Source organism: Pogoniulus pusillus, chromosome 16, assembly GCF_015220805.1.
Source record: "Pogoniulus pusillus isolate bPogPus1 chromosome 16, bPogPus1.pri, whole genome shotgun sequence".
Classification (NCBI taxonomy): domain Eukaryota; kingdom Metazoa; phylum Chordata; class Aves; order Piciformes; family Lybiidae; genus Pogoniulus; species Pogoniulus pusillus.
In genome coordinates this window covers 8,342,575-8,359,889 of record NC_087279.1, presented here as the reverse complement: position 1 = coordinate 8,359,889, position 17,315 = coordinate 8,342,575, and the positions used below count along the sequence as shown (strand labels likewise).

The 17,315-nt window shown below is 46.9% G+C and overlaps 1 protein-coding gene across 1 annotated transcript in view; it reads right to left on the bottom strand.

Moving 5' to 3' along the window:
- IQSEC1 (IQ motif and Sec7 domain ArfGEF 1) overlaps positions 1–17,315 on the bottom strand; it is a 379,541-nt gene that overhangs the window by 17,748 nt on the left and 344,478 nt on the right. Inside the window, exons 7-13 of the mRNA XM_064156311.1 lie at positions 13,688–13,849; positions 9,662–9,784; positions 8,716–8,882; positions 4,966–5,105; positions 3,560–3,589; positions 1,713–1,838; positions 193–292 (exon numbers count right to left, since the gene is read on the bottom strand). Of these exons, the coding sequence (XP_064012381.1) occupies positions 193–292; positions 1,713–1,838; positions 3,560–3,589; positions 4,966–5,105; positions 8,716–8,882; positions 9,662–9,784; positions 13,688–13,849 (848 nt within the window). The remainder of the gene's footprint in view (positions 1–192; positions 293–1,712; positions 1,839–3,559; positions 3,590–4,965; positions 5,106–8,715; positions 8,883–9,661; positions 9,785–13,687; positions 13,850–17,315) is intronic.

Here is a 17,315-nt window from a genome sequence, read left to right as displayed (position 1 = left end):
GGGATGTAGTGGAAGCCCCATCCCTGGATGTTTTTAAGGCCAGGCTGGATGTGGCTCTGGGCAATCTGTTCTGGTGGAAAATGTCCCTCTTGATGGTGGGGGGTGGAACTGGATGATCCTTGAGGTCCCTTTCAGCCCTGACAATTCTGTGATTCTGTGAAATGGTCATCTGAGAAGAGAGGAGAGACTTACACTGGTTCTCAAAGAGCAGAACTTGCATTCCATAGAGGGAGAAGGACTGTCGGAAGCTGTATGTCACCGAGTTCTTCTTCTTCTGAAAAATCTTGGTCACCTGCAAGGCAGCAAACAAACAAGAGGAAAAAAATCCCTTTCACTATATGTGCCTGTGGGAAATTGTTCTTAAGAACTATCAGGTGAGAAAGCATTTCATGCCAAACAAAGCTATCGTCTAGCTGTAGTCTACCAGAGAAGATGAACTTGTAATGTTTCCCTGTAAGTTCTCCGTGGGACAGCAATGTGCCCTTGTGGTCAGGAAGGCCAAGGGATCCTGGGGTGCATTAAGGGAGTGCAACCAGCAGGTCGAGGGAGGCTTTCCTCCCCTTCCACTGTGCCCTTATACCCTGGACATTACATCCCATGATGTCCCTATCATTTGTTTCACCCCTGTTTCAGTGAAAGCTCTGAGGCTGTGGAAACCTTTCCTTTGCTACTATACAAGTAACACACTATTACTTCTCATCAGCTTTAGGCTTCTCCTAAATGCAACCTCTCTTCATAACCAAGAGGTTTGTTTTCACTAGTTAGAATCATAGCACCACACAATTATTTCAGTTGGAAAAGATCTCAAAGATATTTGAGTCCAACCACCAACCCAACACCACCGTGGCCACTAAACCACGTCCCCAAGTGTCATGTTCACAGGTTTCTTCAACACCTCCAGGGATGGTGACTCCACCACCTCCCTGGGCAGTCTGTTCCAGTGCCTGACCACCCTTGCAGCAAAGAAATTTTTCCTAAGGTCCAACCTAAACCTGCCCCTGACACAGCTTGAGGCCATTTCTACTCCTTTGCTATCATCTGATACTAGGGAGAAGACACTACCCCCACCTCACTCCAGCCTCCTTTCAGGGAGTTGCAGCGTCCAATGAGGTCTTCCCTCATCCTCCTCCTCTCCAGACTGAACAACTCCAGTTCACTCAACTGCTCCTCACCAGCCCTGTTCTCCAGACCCTTCACCAGCTTTACTGACCTTCTCTGGATCTGCTCCAGACCCTCAATGTCTTTCTTGTAGGAAGGGCCCAAGAACTGACCCCAGTACCCAAGGTGTGTCCTCACCAGTACTGCTGTTTCAATAAATAAGCACCCCTGGTCCACAGACCATCAGGTGAATGCAGTAATTTTGTTTTTCCACCAGTAGCCTGAGTTCCTTGTTCAGGCTCACTTTGCCATCAGGGAAATGGGTAGACTGGAGGGGATTTTTGTTCTTTATCAGAACAGCTACTGCATCGCAATGCTTTCGCACGACAGAGTGCAGCAATCAATAAAAAGGCTTCAGTTTCAAAGCAAATGACAGATAATGAAGGAAATGAAGAAAGTTTAAATCTTAATCATGCCCAGATGGTTAGAGTACAGAGTAACAAGGAACTGAGGTGTATTTTTAGGAGTGTTCATGCACTTAATTGCTACTCATTTGCTGGAGAGAGGCACTGCTGAGTGCCTGACTGCCAGCCCAGCCACCTGAAAACACCTACCACAAGAAGATCATTAAATAAGAATATTTCTCGCTGGTGCAATCCAAGCTTCTGAGGTTTATTTGGATCTGGAACTTCAAACAGCCTGCAGTAGCAAACGAGCCTCCGGTGAGGAAGGGAGAGGACCTATGGTAACAGTGAAGATGGTCATGGTTAATACAGCAAGAGTGAGCCAGGAAAGAGCAGCTTTTAAACTCAGACTCTTTAATACTTGAAATAGTTTTTAGCTCTAAGCCCATTAGGCTTTGTCATCAAAGGACCAAGAGCAAAATAAAGATTATACACCACAAACTTGGGTGACTTTCAAACATCATCAAGGTTCTTAGAGCAAGTAGTCTCTACCAGCTTGCACTCCAGTGTATGGATATCGAGGAAGGTGTTACTGGGGACAGAGTTTTACTTGGTGAAATGATAGAAACTTCACAGAATTTAAAAGTAGAATTGTGTAATCATAGAACTGCTCTGGTTGGAAGAGACAGCTAAGATCATCAAGTCCAGCCCTCAACACAACACCACCACAGCCATTAAGCCATGTCCCCAAGGGCCATATCCATACATTTCTTCAACACTTCCGGGGATGAGGACTCCACCACCTCCCTGGGCAGCCTGTTCCAATCTCTGACCACTCTTGCAGCAAAGAAATTTTTCCTAATCTTCAATCTAAACCTTCCCTGGCACAGTTTCACTTCATTGCCCCTCCTATCACCTGGTCTCACAGCAGTGGGCTTCCAGCTCTCTAATCATGTTCATGGACTCCTCTGGCTCTACTCCAGCAGGTCCCTGTCTCTCCTGGGCTGAGGACTCTACAGCTGGCCCCAGCACTGCAGATGGGCTCTCAGCAGAGCAGAGCAGCAGAATCCCCTTCCCTCCACTTGCTGCCCACACTGCTGGAGATCAGCCCAGGAAATGGTTTGTTCCAGGCTGCAAATGCACAGTGCTAGCCATACTGAGCTCCTCCTCACCCAGCACCCCCAGGTCCTTCCCTTCTCCTCAGCACTGCTCTTTGTCCATTCATTCTCCTGGATCCAGCCTGGATTTGTGCTTGGGATTGCCCCAGTCCAGCTGCAGGACCTAGCACTTGGCTTTGTTGAACTTCATGAGGTTGGCATGGGCCCACCTCTCCAGGCTGTCCGTGTCTCTCTGGATGCCATCCATCCCTTCCCTCTAAGCCTTGCCACACAGCCTGGTGCTGTTGGCCAACCTGCTGAGGGTGCCTCCATCCCACTGCTCTTGTCAGCAAGAAGCACTCCACTGCTCTGAGGTGGTTTCTTTGTTCCCCACCAACAACACTAATGTCATTGTGAAACTGAAGTAAATGGAGGACTGCATTAGAGGAACAGTTTTAGCGTTATTATTGAATGTGCCTGTAACTTAAATCTGGAATCAATACTTCCTGCATTCATCTCCCTTTCAGAAGAGAACTGCTCCATCCAGTGACAATACCTTAGTGGAGGATCACTCGATACTGAAATGGACCAGAAAGAATGAACACACCAGGGTGTGGGTGGAAAAGGGAGGTGCAGCTGTAATTGTGCTTTGTTATTTATTCTTTACTGGCTGCCTAATTTCTTCAGTGATAATGGCACTTGAAAAGTGTCACAAATGTATTAGAGAAAGGCCTAGAAAACTGTTGGCAATAATTTAAGCAGGGAATAAGTCATTTGGGGAAATTTATCTTGAAGGAAATCTTTACACTTTAGACTCTAACAGTAGGAACACTTTACTCGAGAGCTGCCCAATCTTTTACAAAGCTGAAATGTACTAAATGCAGCATTGCCAGCTGAAGAAAAAGCTGCTGCTTCAAAAACCACCTCTGAATGTTGAAAGAGAAAGAGAAGAATACATACACAGCCAAGTCCATGGTGCAGAGATCCAATCTACAGTAGAAAGACACATACAAGTTGGTTAAACTTCAGAGAAAGACAGTACTGTATCAGAGCAAGTCTTACTATGACTAAATGCCTACAAAGTAAAACCAAACATTTCTATCAATACAGCCTGCTAGCTAGGCTCTGAGTTTTCACTCATACAGTTTAGAAGTCTCTCAACAGAAGAATTCTTGAACCTAGGAGGCCACTGAAAGCATTGTTTTCTTGATGCCATTTAACTTACAAGGATTAGCTTTAGGATTTGAATTGCCACATGAAAAAAAGTAAAATAAAATGAGGCAACCCTCCTCTCTCCCCAGAGAAGCCTAAACAGAAACCTAAATCTCCACCAGGCATGGAAAATAAGTTTCATATGAAAGCAGAAGTGACTGTCATACACTATCTTTAGAATATTCCTTTCCCTTCTGCTCAAAAATATGTGAAAGTTTTTATTAAGAACATTTTGCCTTCTCTTCTGCTTCCTTCAAGAGATCTCCTCACTATTTCCTTACTGGGAAGCAGAAGGAAATGGAATTTTCTTTTTTTTTTGGTGGTCCCTGATTCACTCACCCCTCCCCATGCTGAAGTTTGTCTGAGAGGAGATTAAAGTTCAAAGCCCTTTAGAATCTTGAGATCTGGACTCTCTCTCTTAATAAAAATTCTCCCAACCCATCAGTCCCTGCTTCAGGGAGGTTTCTCAGAGCTGATAAACTGGTGCAGGACTTCAAAGACACAGAAGCCAAGTCTTGATCTGGCTTTGTTTTGGGCTGCACTTGTGAAGATTTTCAGTGCATGACACTAGGGCTTGGATTCCGGAAGGATGAGTGTCCACTGTCCATCCTCACCCTTGAGACAATTGTTAGCATGTCACATACTGGTCTTAAGTATGCCTGTATTCACTCAGCTCCTGAAACAAAGGGGGAAAGGCTGTGGCCTTCTTTTTCTAGCTCATGTTTTGAAGGTTAATTTACAGAGCAAAGCAGTGCAGGATTTTTCCCACAACAAAGCAAGAGGTGTCTCTGAGATCCCCAGGACCTGATATCCAGCTAAGTTCTGTGACAACAGGAGACCACCTGCCCCTAGAAATGCCAGTTCACTGAGCTAGCTGCAAAGCTGAGAAAGACACTGATGTGAACAGATGTTCTCTGCTACTCTTGTGTCTGCTGGAGCCATCAGTGATATTGGAAGTGTTGCCACAGGGTTCTCACCAAGCCCACTTAACACCACACTTCAATTCTCTTGAAAGGAAGATGAGAACTGCCTGAAAGCGAACGTTGCTACCAATGTAACAGTCTCTGCCTTTTGCCTTTCTCACCAACCTGTGCTTCTACTAAGCAGCACTCCTCTGCATGCTCTGCACTGGCAGGCAGGGCAGAGGAACTCACCGGTTTCTTCCCTACTATGAGTTTCTCAACCTTCTGGACCTGGGACACATGATCCTCGTTGGTCTTCAGCTCGCGCTTGCGGATGCGCTCGTAAATCCCAATCAGCATTTCCCGCGGGATATCCTCCCCATCGTCCACGCCTGCAGAAGGAAACAGTTTCTGTTAGCACAGAATATGGCTGGTCTGGGTTGGAAGGGACCTTAAAGATCATCCAGTTCCAACCTTCTGCCACGGGCAAGGACACCTCACACTAGATCAGCTTGCTCAAGGACCCATCCAACCTGGCCTTGGAACACTTCCAAGCTTGGAGCCCCTACAGCTTCTCTGAGCAATCTGTTTCAGCACCTCGGCACGCTCACAGGGAAGAATTTACTCTTATGCCTAATCTAAAGCCAGATTCTTCCAGTCTGAAGCCATCACCTCTTGTCTCATCACTCCATGCCTTTGTGAAAAGTCCTGCTCCAGCTCTCCTGTAGGCTCCCATTGAACACTGGAAGGCTGCTCTAAGGTCTCCTCACAGTCTTCTCTTCTCCAAGCTGAACAATCCCAATTCTCTCAGCCTGGCCTCCCAGCAGAGGGCTTCCAGCCTTGCCATCACTGTTGTGGCCTCTTCTGGCCCTGCTCCAACAGCTCCACGTCTCTGCTGTGCTGAGGACTCCAGCGCTGGTCCCAGCACTGCAGGTGGGGCCTCGGCAGAGCACAGCAGAGGGCATAATCCCCTCCCTCCACCTGCCAGTTACAGTCGGGCATCAGCTGTCTCTCAGTGATCCAACAGTGTGATTTCTCAGCAAGGAGAGAGCAGAAAGCTGGGCAGCCAGCATTGCCCAGGACTGCTGTTTGTGCTGTTTCTCTCCTGTCCTGTCCTCTTGCCTACCTCACCAAGGCAGCAGAAGTGGTGTTGCTCATTAGTGAAGCACTGACTTTTGGCCAAAGGTTTGCTGCCTTCAGTATGCCAAAGCAGTGATGAAAATTACACAGGCTTGGGTATTTTGTTTTCAGACTCTGATATTGAAATGAGAAAATAGCTTATTCTCAATACTAAAGAAATACTCATTTCCCATCTACATTTTTTTGTCTTTTCAGTTTCCTGTGTTTGGCATCAAAGCTCAAATGAGTTAAATAATCCTTTAGACATTAAAATCTCTGTATGGCTTTCTCCTGGGAGCATACCACTGATCACAGAATCAGCCAGGTTGGAAGAGACCTCCAAGCTCATCCAGTCCAACCTAGCACCCAGCCCTAGCCAGTCAACTAGACCATGGCACCAAGTACCTCATCCAGTCTTTTCTTGAACACCTCCTGGCATAGTGACTCCACCACCTCCCTGGGCAGCCCATTCCAATGCCAATCACTCTCCCCTTCTTCTGTTGCTGGTTGCCTGGGAGAAGAGCCCGAGCCCAACCCCACCTGGCTACAACCTCCCTTCAGGTAGTTGTAGACAGCAGTGAGATCCACCCTGAGCCTCCTCTTCTCCAGGCTGCACACCCCCAGCTTCCTCAGCCTCTCCTCATAGGGTTTGTGTTCCAGGCCCTTCACCAGCTCAGTTGCCCTTCTCTGGAATCAGAGCCACCATTCCATTTTGCTCCATCCCAATACTACTCTGCTCAGAAAATCTTTTTTTTTCCCACCAGAAGTCTATGAACACTCAGTAAAATTAATTTAACCAGTATTTCCTCCAGGGTTTCCAAACCAGCTACTGTGTGGAGACAAATGACCAGGGCAGCCCAGGCAGTATTACCTATCCCTGTGTGATTATCACTGGCATTTCACTATTCTAACAAATGCCCCAGTGTCTGCAATGCTTGATCCTGAATTTTTAACAGCAGTGGAAGGAGTCCAGTTTCAAGAAGTGCCTTAAAGCTGAGTGTCCAGGGGCCAGGGAGAAGCATGTCTGGTTTTTAAGCAGGTTTAAAGCAATAAACTTTCATCTCCCATTTGGCAGCCCAAGCACAGTATTTTGTCAGTGGAACAAGTGCTCACTCTAATAATTTCTGTAATCAAATACAGTTTCTTTGCAACTAGGAGCAAAAGAGCCTCTGTTCTGTTCCACACCAGCAAGTCTGCCACAGATTATCCTTTGCAGTCATTTAAAGCCAGAGGCAAGGTACCCAGTTAGGAAAAAAAGCTTACAATAGGAAGAAATGGCTGGCATTTGAGCTGGAGTTCAGAGAGAGAATGTATTTAATGCAACTACTCTAACTACAGAGTTGTGCTAAGAGATTAGTATCAGGCCTTCTTTAGTCTTCATGGGCTTCAGAATCAAAATCTCAATATTAACTTACATGTTGCTAAACCAGACCACCTGCTTAGCATCACTGCTCATCATTATCTTTTATAAACCAAAAGAAATCAAATCACCAAACAGCATTTTCATTTTCAACCTCACAGTGTCACAGAATGGTTTGGGTTGGAAGGGACCTTAAAAATCATCTAGTTCCACCCCCCCCGCCATAGGCAAGGACACCTCCTACTAGACCAGCTTGCTCAATTGGCTTTCAACACTTTCAGCCTTGGAGTCTCCACAACTTCTCTGGGCAACCTGTTCCAGTGCCTCACCACCCTCATCACAGGGAAGAATCTCTTCCTAATGGCTAAATCTCAATCCAGTTTTTTCCAGTTTGAAGCCATTACCCCTCGTGCTGGCACTCCAGACCTCTGTAAAAAGTTGCTCTCCATCTCTCCTGTAGCCCACTTCAGCCTGGAGAAGGCTCTGGGGAGACCTTAGAGCACCCTTCCAGGATTTGAACAACCCCAATTCTCTCAGCCACAAAGGGGTTTCAGTCCTCTGATCATCCTTCTGCTCTAACAGTTTCATGTCCTTCTCACGCTCAGGACTCCAGAGCTGACCCCAGCAATGCAGAGAGGGTCTCAGCAGAAGGGCAGAATCCCCTCCCTGCCCCTGCTGCCCACATTGCTGGGGATCAGCCCAGGACAGCAGCACACGGTGCCAGCTCACGTTGAGCTTCTCCTCACCTAGCACCCCGAAGGCCTCCTGACCTGAAATTCCAAGACACAAGCATTTTGTTTTCAGAAGTACTGAACTGAAGGTACCACATGAAGTCATGCACACAACACAGACTGTCAGAGTTCTGAGAGACACCACTGCATTTCTGTATATTAAGCAACTTGGGTCTGTTTTTCTGCCTTTCAGACTATTTTTGGGTATCACTGAGAAGATGACTGTTAAACAGAACATCTTCACTGGCTGGTGGAGTAGGACTGTTCTCTTACCATGCTGCTCCATCAACTGTTGCCAGTAGAAGAGAGACTATGCACTAGGTCGTGTGTAAAAGCAGCAGGAGGAGGAGAGCACTGCACTGACTGAGCAGGCAAAGTTCCTGCCCTTTGCACAGGCACAAAGCAATGGAACTAGAGGAAAAGCAGATGTTCCCTATGGGCACAAACTATCTTAAAGGGAAAAGAAGGGACGGGGATGGGCCCAGGGCCACATCAAGTCTGATCTTGCTTGTCTCTGGGAATGCAGCCTCCACCACATCCCTGGGCAACCTGTTGCAGTGTTTCAGCACCTTCACTGTACACAACTTCCTCCTGATGTCCATCCTAGACCTCCCTCGTTCTAGTTTCAAGCCACTGCCTCTTGTTCTATCACTACAGGTCCTTCTAAACAGTCCCTTCCCAGCCTTCCTGTAGGTGCCCTTCAGATATCAAAATGCAGCAGATTCATGATGTCCCTCCAATGCCTGTTCTGGAGAGAAGCTGTCCCTCCCTTCCTGATAAGCATTTGCTCACCTCTTAGGTTCTTGACAAAGTCTTCCAGCTTCATTTTGCGCTCTGGTTTGACGTTTGGGCTGTACATGTCTGTGTTTAACAGTATGATGGCAAAAGCTAGGATGAAGATGGTGTCAGGGTTCCTAAATTGTCTCACCACACCTGGGTTGCAGATACAGTATCGTTGGCTGTAAAAAAAGCAAAGAGGAGAAGCTGTCAGGGCTGTGAATTACTGTCCAAATTCCAACAAAGAAACCAACTGCTGCTCCATTCCAGAAGCTGAGTAACAGATTATTTGCCTTCCACACATAGTTTTCATTTTCCATCCACATACTTCCATGAACCAGTCCTAGAATATGGAAGGCTTCTGTGTTCTACTCTAACTTAGTATAGATTCTCAGCTACAACAACTTCAGTATCTTGTCATCTTTCTTTTTTCAGTGAGTAATACCTATTGAGAGCAAGTAAGAATACAGCATGGATCTTAGCTCTCTGCCACATGATGATTTACATTGGGTCAAGTATGTGTTGGCATTAATTAGAAGAGCATTAATAAGTTAATGCTCTTTATTTCAGCATGGTTGAAAGGCTCAATGGAACTTTGAGAACATTATTATCTAAAATGCAAACAGTCTTATTAATTCCACTCCTAGAAACTGTGACATGCAAGTTAAGACAGCCAAAACTCCCTCAGCTGCTTTTGAACTGATGTCAGAAAGCACTCTTAGTTGATCAGCCTTGCTCTGTTGATTCCAGTGTCAGACACAAACAGCACCAGCAAATAAAAGCTATTTCCTACATAGCAAAGCCACCGAGCAGGACATGCTGTACTTGGAGGTACCTCACAAGGACACTGCAAATAAGCAGGGAAATAACTCTGATTTCCTCAGCCTCCCCAGTTCTCCAGTTTGACCATAAGACAACAGCAGGTTCTCTGGTGAGTGAATCATCTGTTTCAACATCCTACCTAAAAGCTTCAATCAGCCGCTCTACTTTCTGGGCTTCTCCCTGAACACGGATATGAGCCTGAAATTTCCTGAGTGCTTCATCCAGTTCCATTGTTGAGAAGTCCATCTCATCCACGACACAGCTAGGGGAAAAACAGATTGTCATTGTGTCTTTCCATTTCTGACAACATGGTACCAGAAGTAAGACTCTGAGCCCAAAAGCACCTTGCCATTTTCCACCTCTTGCAGAGATTGGTGGAGTTTGCTGCAGCATTCAGCAGCAAGTGCAATAGCTGTAGGTGAGCTGTCAGGGAAGGACTGTTCATGACACATCACTCACAGTGACTACACAGGCTCTTCTATTTCCCTTTAACAGAAGAGCTGCTGGAATGTCTGAGCAATAGAAGTGGCACCCCATTGCCACGAATAATTACTGCCTTTGTACTTCCAGGCCAAGCAATTATTACAACACCTATAATGATACAAAAGGCTTTATGCCGCTCGAATACCAAACCTCCAACAGCAAGCACGATGATCTGCTCTGTGGCTAGGAATGTTCTTGCACATGAAGAAACTTTTGGATACTTTCTTTCTGTAATCCTCACCTCCCCACTGTGTGCCATGCCTTTTAGTAACATTTATGCACAAAGAATCCCTCTCTTCATAGAATGGCTCAGGTTGGAAGGGACCTCAGACATCATCTACTCCAACCTCCCTGCCACGGGCAGGGAAACCTCTCAACTAAACTTGACTGCTCAAGGCCTCATCCAGTCTGGCCTCGAACACCTCCAGGAAGGAGGCATCCACAACCCCTTGTACTGAAGAACTTATTCCTATGCTTCATTTTAACCCTGCTCTCCCTCAGTTTCAAACCATTCCCCCCTGGCCCATCTCTAGACACCCTCAGGAAAAGTCTCTCTGCAGCCTTCCTTCCTTCAGCTATTGGAAGGCAGCCCTGAGGTTCCCCAGAATCTTCTCTTCTCCAGGCTGAACAATCACAGCTCCCTTAGCCTATCCTCAGAGCAGATGTGCTGAAACAGTGCTGACAAAAAAATGTAAAGGAGCCAGTTTAACATAGCCAACAATGTGAGCTCTGCCATTCCAATACTTTAAAGACTACTTTGATACCTAGAAGCTTACATATTTCCTTTCTTTAAGCTTAGCTTCTGGTTTTGAAATAGAGACATGAATCACTGCAAGTTAACAGCACTGCAGTGCTGAAACCCCAGAAAGCAAGCAAAGACCAGCTTTAAAAGCTTTTTCCTAACCATATAGCTATACAGTGATAAATTAGAGCAGCTTACACTTCTCCTCTGGTAATGCTGCAGTGTACAGCACTTTATTCACTTGGCCTTGACTATTTTCCCTTTTATGCAGAGGTGCAAGGAAGGAAACAAACCAGCCTGGCATTTCCCACGCCCTTTCCAATCCACACCTCCAGAGCTATTATCAGTTCTGCAATAACCTTCACACACGTCCCACCTAGTGCAGGTTCTGTAACACCTTCCAAAGCTCTTCTCTCTTTCAAAGGTGTAAAATGCATGTGCAGGCAAGCTGGAGGCAAAATGAAATCATCATCATAGTGGTTAAGGGCCTCCAGTAACATACTGGCCAACAATATAACAAGGAGAGGTCTGAAACCACCAGCAGACACTCTACTGTGGTCAGTGTTGCTAACTGGAACCAGTACCTTCTGCAAGTATTTCTAACTAGTGTACAGAATGTTTCTAGTGGCCTGTCCCCTAAGGGGACAGTCTGAGAGAGCTGGAGTGGCTCAGCCTGGAGAAGAGAAGGCTCCAGGGAGACCTAAGAGCAGCCTTCCAGGACCTGAAGTGGGCTACAGGAGAGCTGGAGAGGGACTTTTGACAAGGGCTTGTAGTGACAGGGCAAGAGGGAATGAACTGAAGCGGGAAGAGGGGCAAGATGGAGGAGTTCTGCTTTCATTCTCAGTAGTTTTGTTCAATATCTAACTAATCTTTTGGACAATTCCTCGAAGAAAATTGGACTAAGATGTGTTCATGTTTAGAGATCAGTACAGCAGATATAAAATAACAGCCCCGTGAGAATGTGTGAGTCCTGCTTTCAGCTACAGCAGAATTGATTTGCTCAGGGCTGTGACTTCCCAGCTTGCTCTCTCCACTTTCTGCAGCTCAGGGCAGGTTTGGATAGCCAGGGGCTGCTTCTAGCAGGGAAAAGCTGATGGGGAGAGCTCCTGCCAAGGGCTGGGCTCCAGAAAAGCTCCACCTTGAACTTGCTCCTCTGCACACACACCAAGGGCCACGTTTTGTGCCCCACCTTGAGGTGAAGGAAGTCAGAGGTGGCATCTGAAAGGAGAAGCAGACAGGACAGGTGATCCTCAACTGCCCAACAAGGGAATGCATCCCATGGATGGCATCTTCAGGAGAAAGCTAAGAGATCACCAGGGTCAAGCATCTTCTTCTCTGGCTGTTGTCTCATGAGGACTCTGCCCCTTCTGCTTTTGATCCTGATCTGTGTGTTCCTGAAACCAGTTCCACAATCCAGCTCCTGAATTTGGTTCCCATCTGCTGCTGAGTCCAGTCTGGGACTTGTCCAGTGCCTGCTCCCAGCATCAGTGGTGATAACCACTGCAATCAGGAGTTGGGTTCCAGATCAGTTCATGTCTCTGTTTCATTTGATTGTTCTCTCCTTCCCAGCTGGTTTAGTTTCATTCCTATCCCATTGGTTTCTCTATTTTCTTCCCTTTCTCTTCCCTATGGAAAGGCAGAGAGCCTCTGGCACCCATCTGGCGACCAGCTCAGCCCTGACCAGTCTGTTAAATTAATACCCTCTTAAAATAAAGCAAGTGCTCTTCTGGCCTCCTCTGTATATAAGGTTTAGACCTTTCTGAACAAGCTGACAGAAGTCTAATCTGCTGCTTTGAATTTCTTTGGTCCTTAAACCAGTTTTTGTTTATCTAATCTTTTGGAAAAGAGCAGCATTTACAGACCTTGTCAGCACAGGCCTGCGCAGGCTGCAGTCCCTGTTTGTCTAACAGCTGAGCCATTTGGCTGCAGAAATTGTTTCCATGTTCTGGTGTTGATGAAGCCTTATGTTGCATCTAATCATATTGTTTTGTTTCATTCAGTAAATTACTAGGGAGCCTGAAGAAGGGAAAAAAAAAGTCTTGGCAATAACATAGTCTCACACCAATAAAGTGATAACATAAATTTAGAGCACATGGCTATGGGGAATATAAATCCTGCATCAATAATAAAAACACTAACTTGCTTGGAAAGCAAAGGAAGAAATATTTGCTCATCTGCATGTTTTCTTTCTTAACCCTTAAAGATCAGCACAAACCTGCAGAGGCTGTGACTACCACCTGCTTGATGGAAAAGGCCTGACACAAACATGCTAATGGCATCCTGGCCTGTATCAGGAGCAGTGTGGCCAGTAGAATGAGGGAGATTATTCTTCCCCTGTACTCAACACTAGTCAGGCCACACGTTGAATACTGTGTCCAGTTCTGGGCCCCTCAATTCAAGAGAGATGTTGAGGTGCTGGAACGTGTCCAGAGAAAGGCAACGAGGCTGGTGAAGGGCCTGGAGCACAGCCCTGTGAGGAGAGGATGAGGGAGCTGGGGGTGTGCAGCCTGGAGAAGGCTCAGGGCAGAGCTCATTGCTGTCTACAACTACCTGAAGGGAGGCTGTAGCCAGGTGGGGGTTGGTCTCTTCTCCCAGGCACCCAGGGACAGAACAAGGGGACACAGTCTCAAGTTGTGCTGGGGGAAGTATAGGCTGGATGTTAGGAGGAAGTTGTTGGCAGAGAGAGTGATTGGCATTGGAATGGGCTGCCCAGGGAGGTGGTGGAGTCGCTGTCCCTGGATGTGCTCAAGAAAAGCCTGGATGAGGCACTTAGTGCCATGGTCTGGTTGACTGGCTAGGGCTGGGTGCTAGGTTGGACTGGATGATCTTGGAGGTCTCTTCCAACCTGCTGGATTCTGTGATTCTATGCAGAGACAGTGACTACCACCTTCCTGACAGAAGGCCTTAGTTGAAGAGCCCCTCCCCACACTCCATACTCACTCCAGCACGTCCCGGTTGAACTGTTTCTGCCGATTGCCCAGGAATTCTCCAATCATCTGTCTGCTGAGGCCTTTCCTTTGCAGCAGAAAGTGAGCAACACCAACTGGAGTGTCCGGCACAAAACCTCGCTCGATTAGGTACTGGACTCCTTTTTCAGGTTTTCTGAGGAGAGATGAAAATGCAAACAGATTAATTTTTTCCCACTGGACCTGAGAAGTACTGAACCAGGCTGCCCAAGGAGGTGGCTGGACCACTGTCACCCCTGGAGTGATTTCAAAGTCATGTAGATGTGGTGCTGCCCAGGGAGAGCCTATCCCTGGAGGCGTTTCGAAGAGGCAGAGCTGCGGTGCTGAGGGACATGGTTTAGCCCCAGCCTTGGCAGAGCTAGAGCACGGTTGGACTGGATGATCTTGCAGGGGTTTTCCAGCTGGAAGGATTCTGTGATGCTAAAATCCTCCTGACAGTACACACTGCCCACTGTGTCTGCCAGCACTGCGACCCCACAGACATCCACCACTGCTCTTTAAAGGGCTCTTTACACAACCTGTAATTTCACCAGCTTCTTATTCTGTAAGGAGTTAGAACAAAACACCCACCTGTACGAGTGAATGGCTTGCAGCATGTGGGATGACCTGAAAGATGTCTCCTTTAAGGCAAGCACAATCAATTTCAGAGGACAAGGTGACCCTGCTATTTTTACACACGGCTGATCACACAGCCATCACCCTTCCTGGGGGTTTTTAATTGCAAGCAGCATTACTAAATACATCACCATTCACTTCTCCTGCTCTTGTACATTATGCTGTTATAAACTTAATACCCTGAGAAGAGTAAGAGAGATGAGAGGAATCCATAGAAATGACTCAAAAGGGAGTTCTCACATCTCCATTTCCTGCACTGGGCTTTGTGGCTCTTTAATCTGAAATAAGATTACATCTTCTAAATAAAATCTTGTCAAATTCATCTCTTTCCCACTCTACAAGTACCCTTTTTCTTGTGCCTAATCTCACTGCTACATTACTTGCTCCTGAGATGTATTTCATAGTTCTTCATCTTCTTGAATTTAAATTCACAACATCCAACCCAACCAGGAATAGTTCACAGATTGCATTGGGTTGGAAGGGACCCTCAAAGGTCATCTTGTCCAACCTCCCTGCAGGCAGCAGGGACATCTCCAACTAGATCAGGCTGCCCAGAGCCACATCAAGTCTGATTTTGAATGTCTCCTGGGATAGGGTCTCAGTTACATCCCCGGGCAATCTGTTCCAGTACTTCACCACCCTTATAGTAAAAGAATTTCCCCTAAATCTCTCCTGCTCCAGTTTCAAACCATTGCCACTTGTCCTATCACCACAGGCCCTTCTGAACAGTCCCTTTCCATCTTTCCTGTAGGTCCCCTTCAGATAGTGAAATGCAGCTCTTAGGTCTCCCCAGGCCTTCTCTTCTCCAGGCTGAACAGCCCAACTCTGTCCCCATAGAAGAGATGCTCCAGTCCTCTCTGACGATCTTTGTGGCTGCTTCTGGACACACTCCAGCAAGCTCATGTCCTTCTTGTGTTGAGAGCCCCAGAGCTGGACAGAGTACTCCAGAGGAGGTCTCACCAGGGCAAGCAGAATGTCAGAATCAGCTCTCTTCATCTGCTAGCCATGCTGCTTTTGATACAGCCAAGTTATCTCTATGCCCCTTGTTAGTCAGCCACATCTGTCCCTAAAATTCAGAGTGGCACAAGCCCAGGAGAAAGCAGAAAACGAAGACCGCTATTGAAAAGCACAGCTTGTTCCATGGATCACCTGCACTGGAGGTGTAGAAAGCCACATCCTGACATCTTCTCCCCCTAAACCTGAGTCTAAATTCCCCACAGAGGTGACAGATGAGGCATGTCAGTGCAGCTCCTGCGAGGCTGTATGGCTTTACACCACGCAGGGGCTGCCTTTTCGCACAGGAGGCTCAGCAACGTTAGATCTCTATTGAAATACACCTCAGACTAGGCTGCTAAGTCTCCCAAACAGACCCACAAACCCATTTTGCAATGCACTGGAGGCCAAAAACTCTTGTCCTGTCCATAGATTCTTCAGGCATCAGGTAGTTTTTCAGCCTAGAATCATTTAAAAGCAGGCCAATTTGGTAACAGTTGTAACACAGAAACAGTGTAAACTCTGAACTGCAGTAACATGGAAAGAGCAGCTCCAATCTCCCAGCTGGAAGAACTAAGATTGCTCCTTCCTTGTTTGAAGAGGGGCACAGACCCCAGAGCTACAGTGAAGAAACTGTGTCTTGTTCATTCCTGGCCCTACCCACTCAGTTTGCCAACTATAGACCAGTGCCACTGTGTCACAGAGTCATAAAGTGGTTTGGGTTGGAAGGGACCTTAAAAGAACATCTAGTTACAACCCCCCTGACATGGGCAGGGACACCTACTAAACCAGGTTTCTCTCAGGGCCTCATCCAACCTGGCCTTGAACACCTCCAGGCAGGGGGCATCCACAACCTCCCTGGGAAATCTGTTCCAGTGCCTCACCACCCTCACTGGAAAGAATTTGCTCCTAAATTCCAGTCTCCATCTCCCCTCTTCCAGCTTGAAGACGTTCCCCCTCATCCTGTCACTCCAAGCCCTTACCAAAAGTCCCTCCCCAGCTCTCCTGTAGCCCCCTTCAGGTACTAGAAGGTGTCATTTTATCCTGTAAAAACTGTCACCTTTGTTGCTCTGTTCTTAAAAAAGCAGCTGTAAACCTAGGGAATATGACTGTAGGGTTACTTGTGGGCTGACCTCAGCCAACAGCCAAGAATCCACAGTAAGATGGTATAAAGCTACTGCTAAATCACAGAACTAAAATAAAACAAAACCCAGACCCCCTCTGTTTTTAAACAGAAGCATTGTATCCTCTCTTTTCAAATTCAGAGAAATTAAAGAACTAAACAGGTTCAGGGAAATTTAAGCCATCCTCATCAGGATGAATTTCAATTGCCTCTTAAATTCACCAAGAGGACCAGTTCGAGAGCGATGGGGATCTACCAGAGAAAGACCAAGAGAGAGCTACAGGGATGCTGAAGGGGATTCCTGACAAAGAAAGGCTGAGAGCCCTTGGACTGGTTAGTCTGGAGAAGAGAAGGCTGAGAGGGGATTTGATCAATGTCTATCAATATCAGAGGCTTGGGGGTCAGGAAGAAAGGAAGAGCCTTGGCTCTCTTGTGCTCTGGGATAGGACAAGGGACAGTGGATAGAAACTACAGCACAGGAAGTCCCACTTCAACATGTGGAAGAACTTTTTGACTGTAAGGGTGACAGAGCTCTGGAACAGGCTGCCCAGAGAGGCTGTAGAGTCTTTTTCTCTGGAAACTGTCCAGCCCAGTCTGGATATGTTCCCATGCAACCTGTGCTAGATTCTTTGTTCCTTCTCTGGCAGAGGGGCTGGACTGGAAGATCTCCAGAGGCCCCTTCCATCCTGTGATCCTGGGACACATAGGTTGTGGTGCTGACTATGAGCAAACTATTGCAAACTCATTCAGTCCTTCCCAATGAAAGGAAAAAAACACATCAAATGTTGCAGAGGGCTGCTGGGAGGGCAGGTTTTAAAAGACAGCACAAGCGCAAATGGGTTCTACTGCAGGCAAGCCCAGCTGGTTTAAA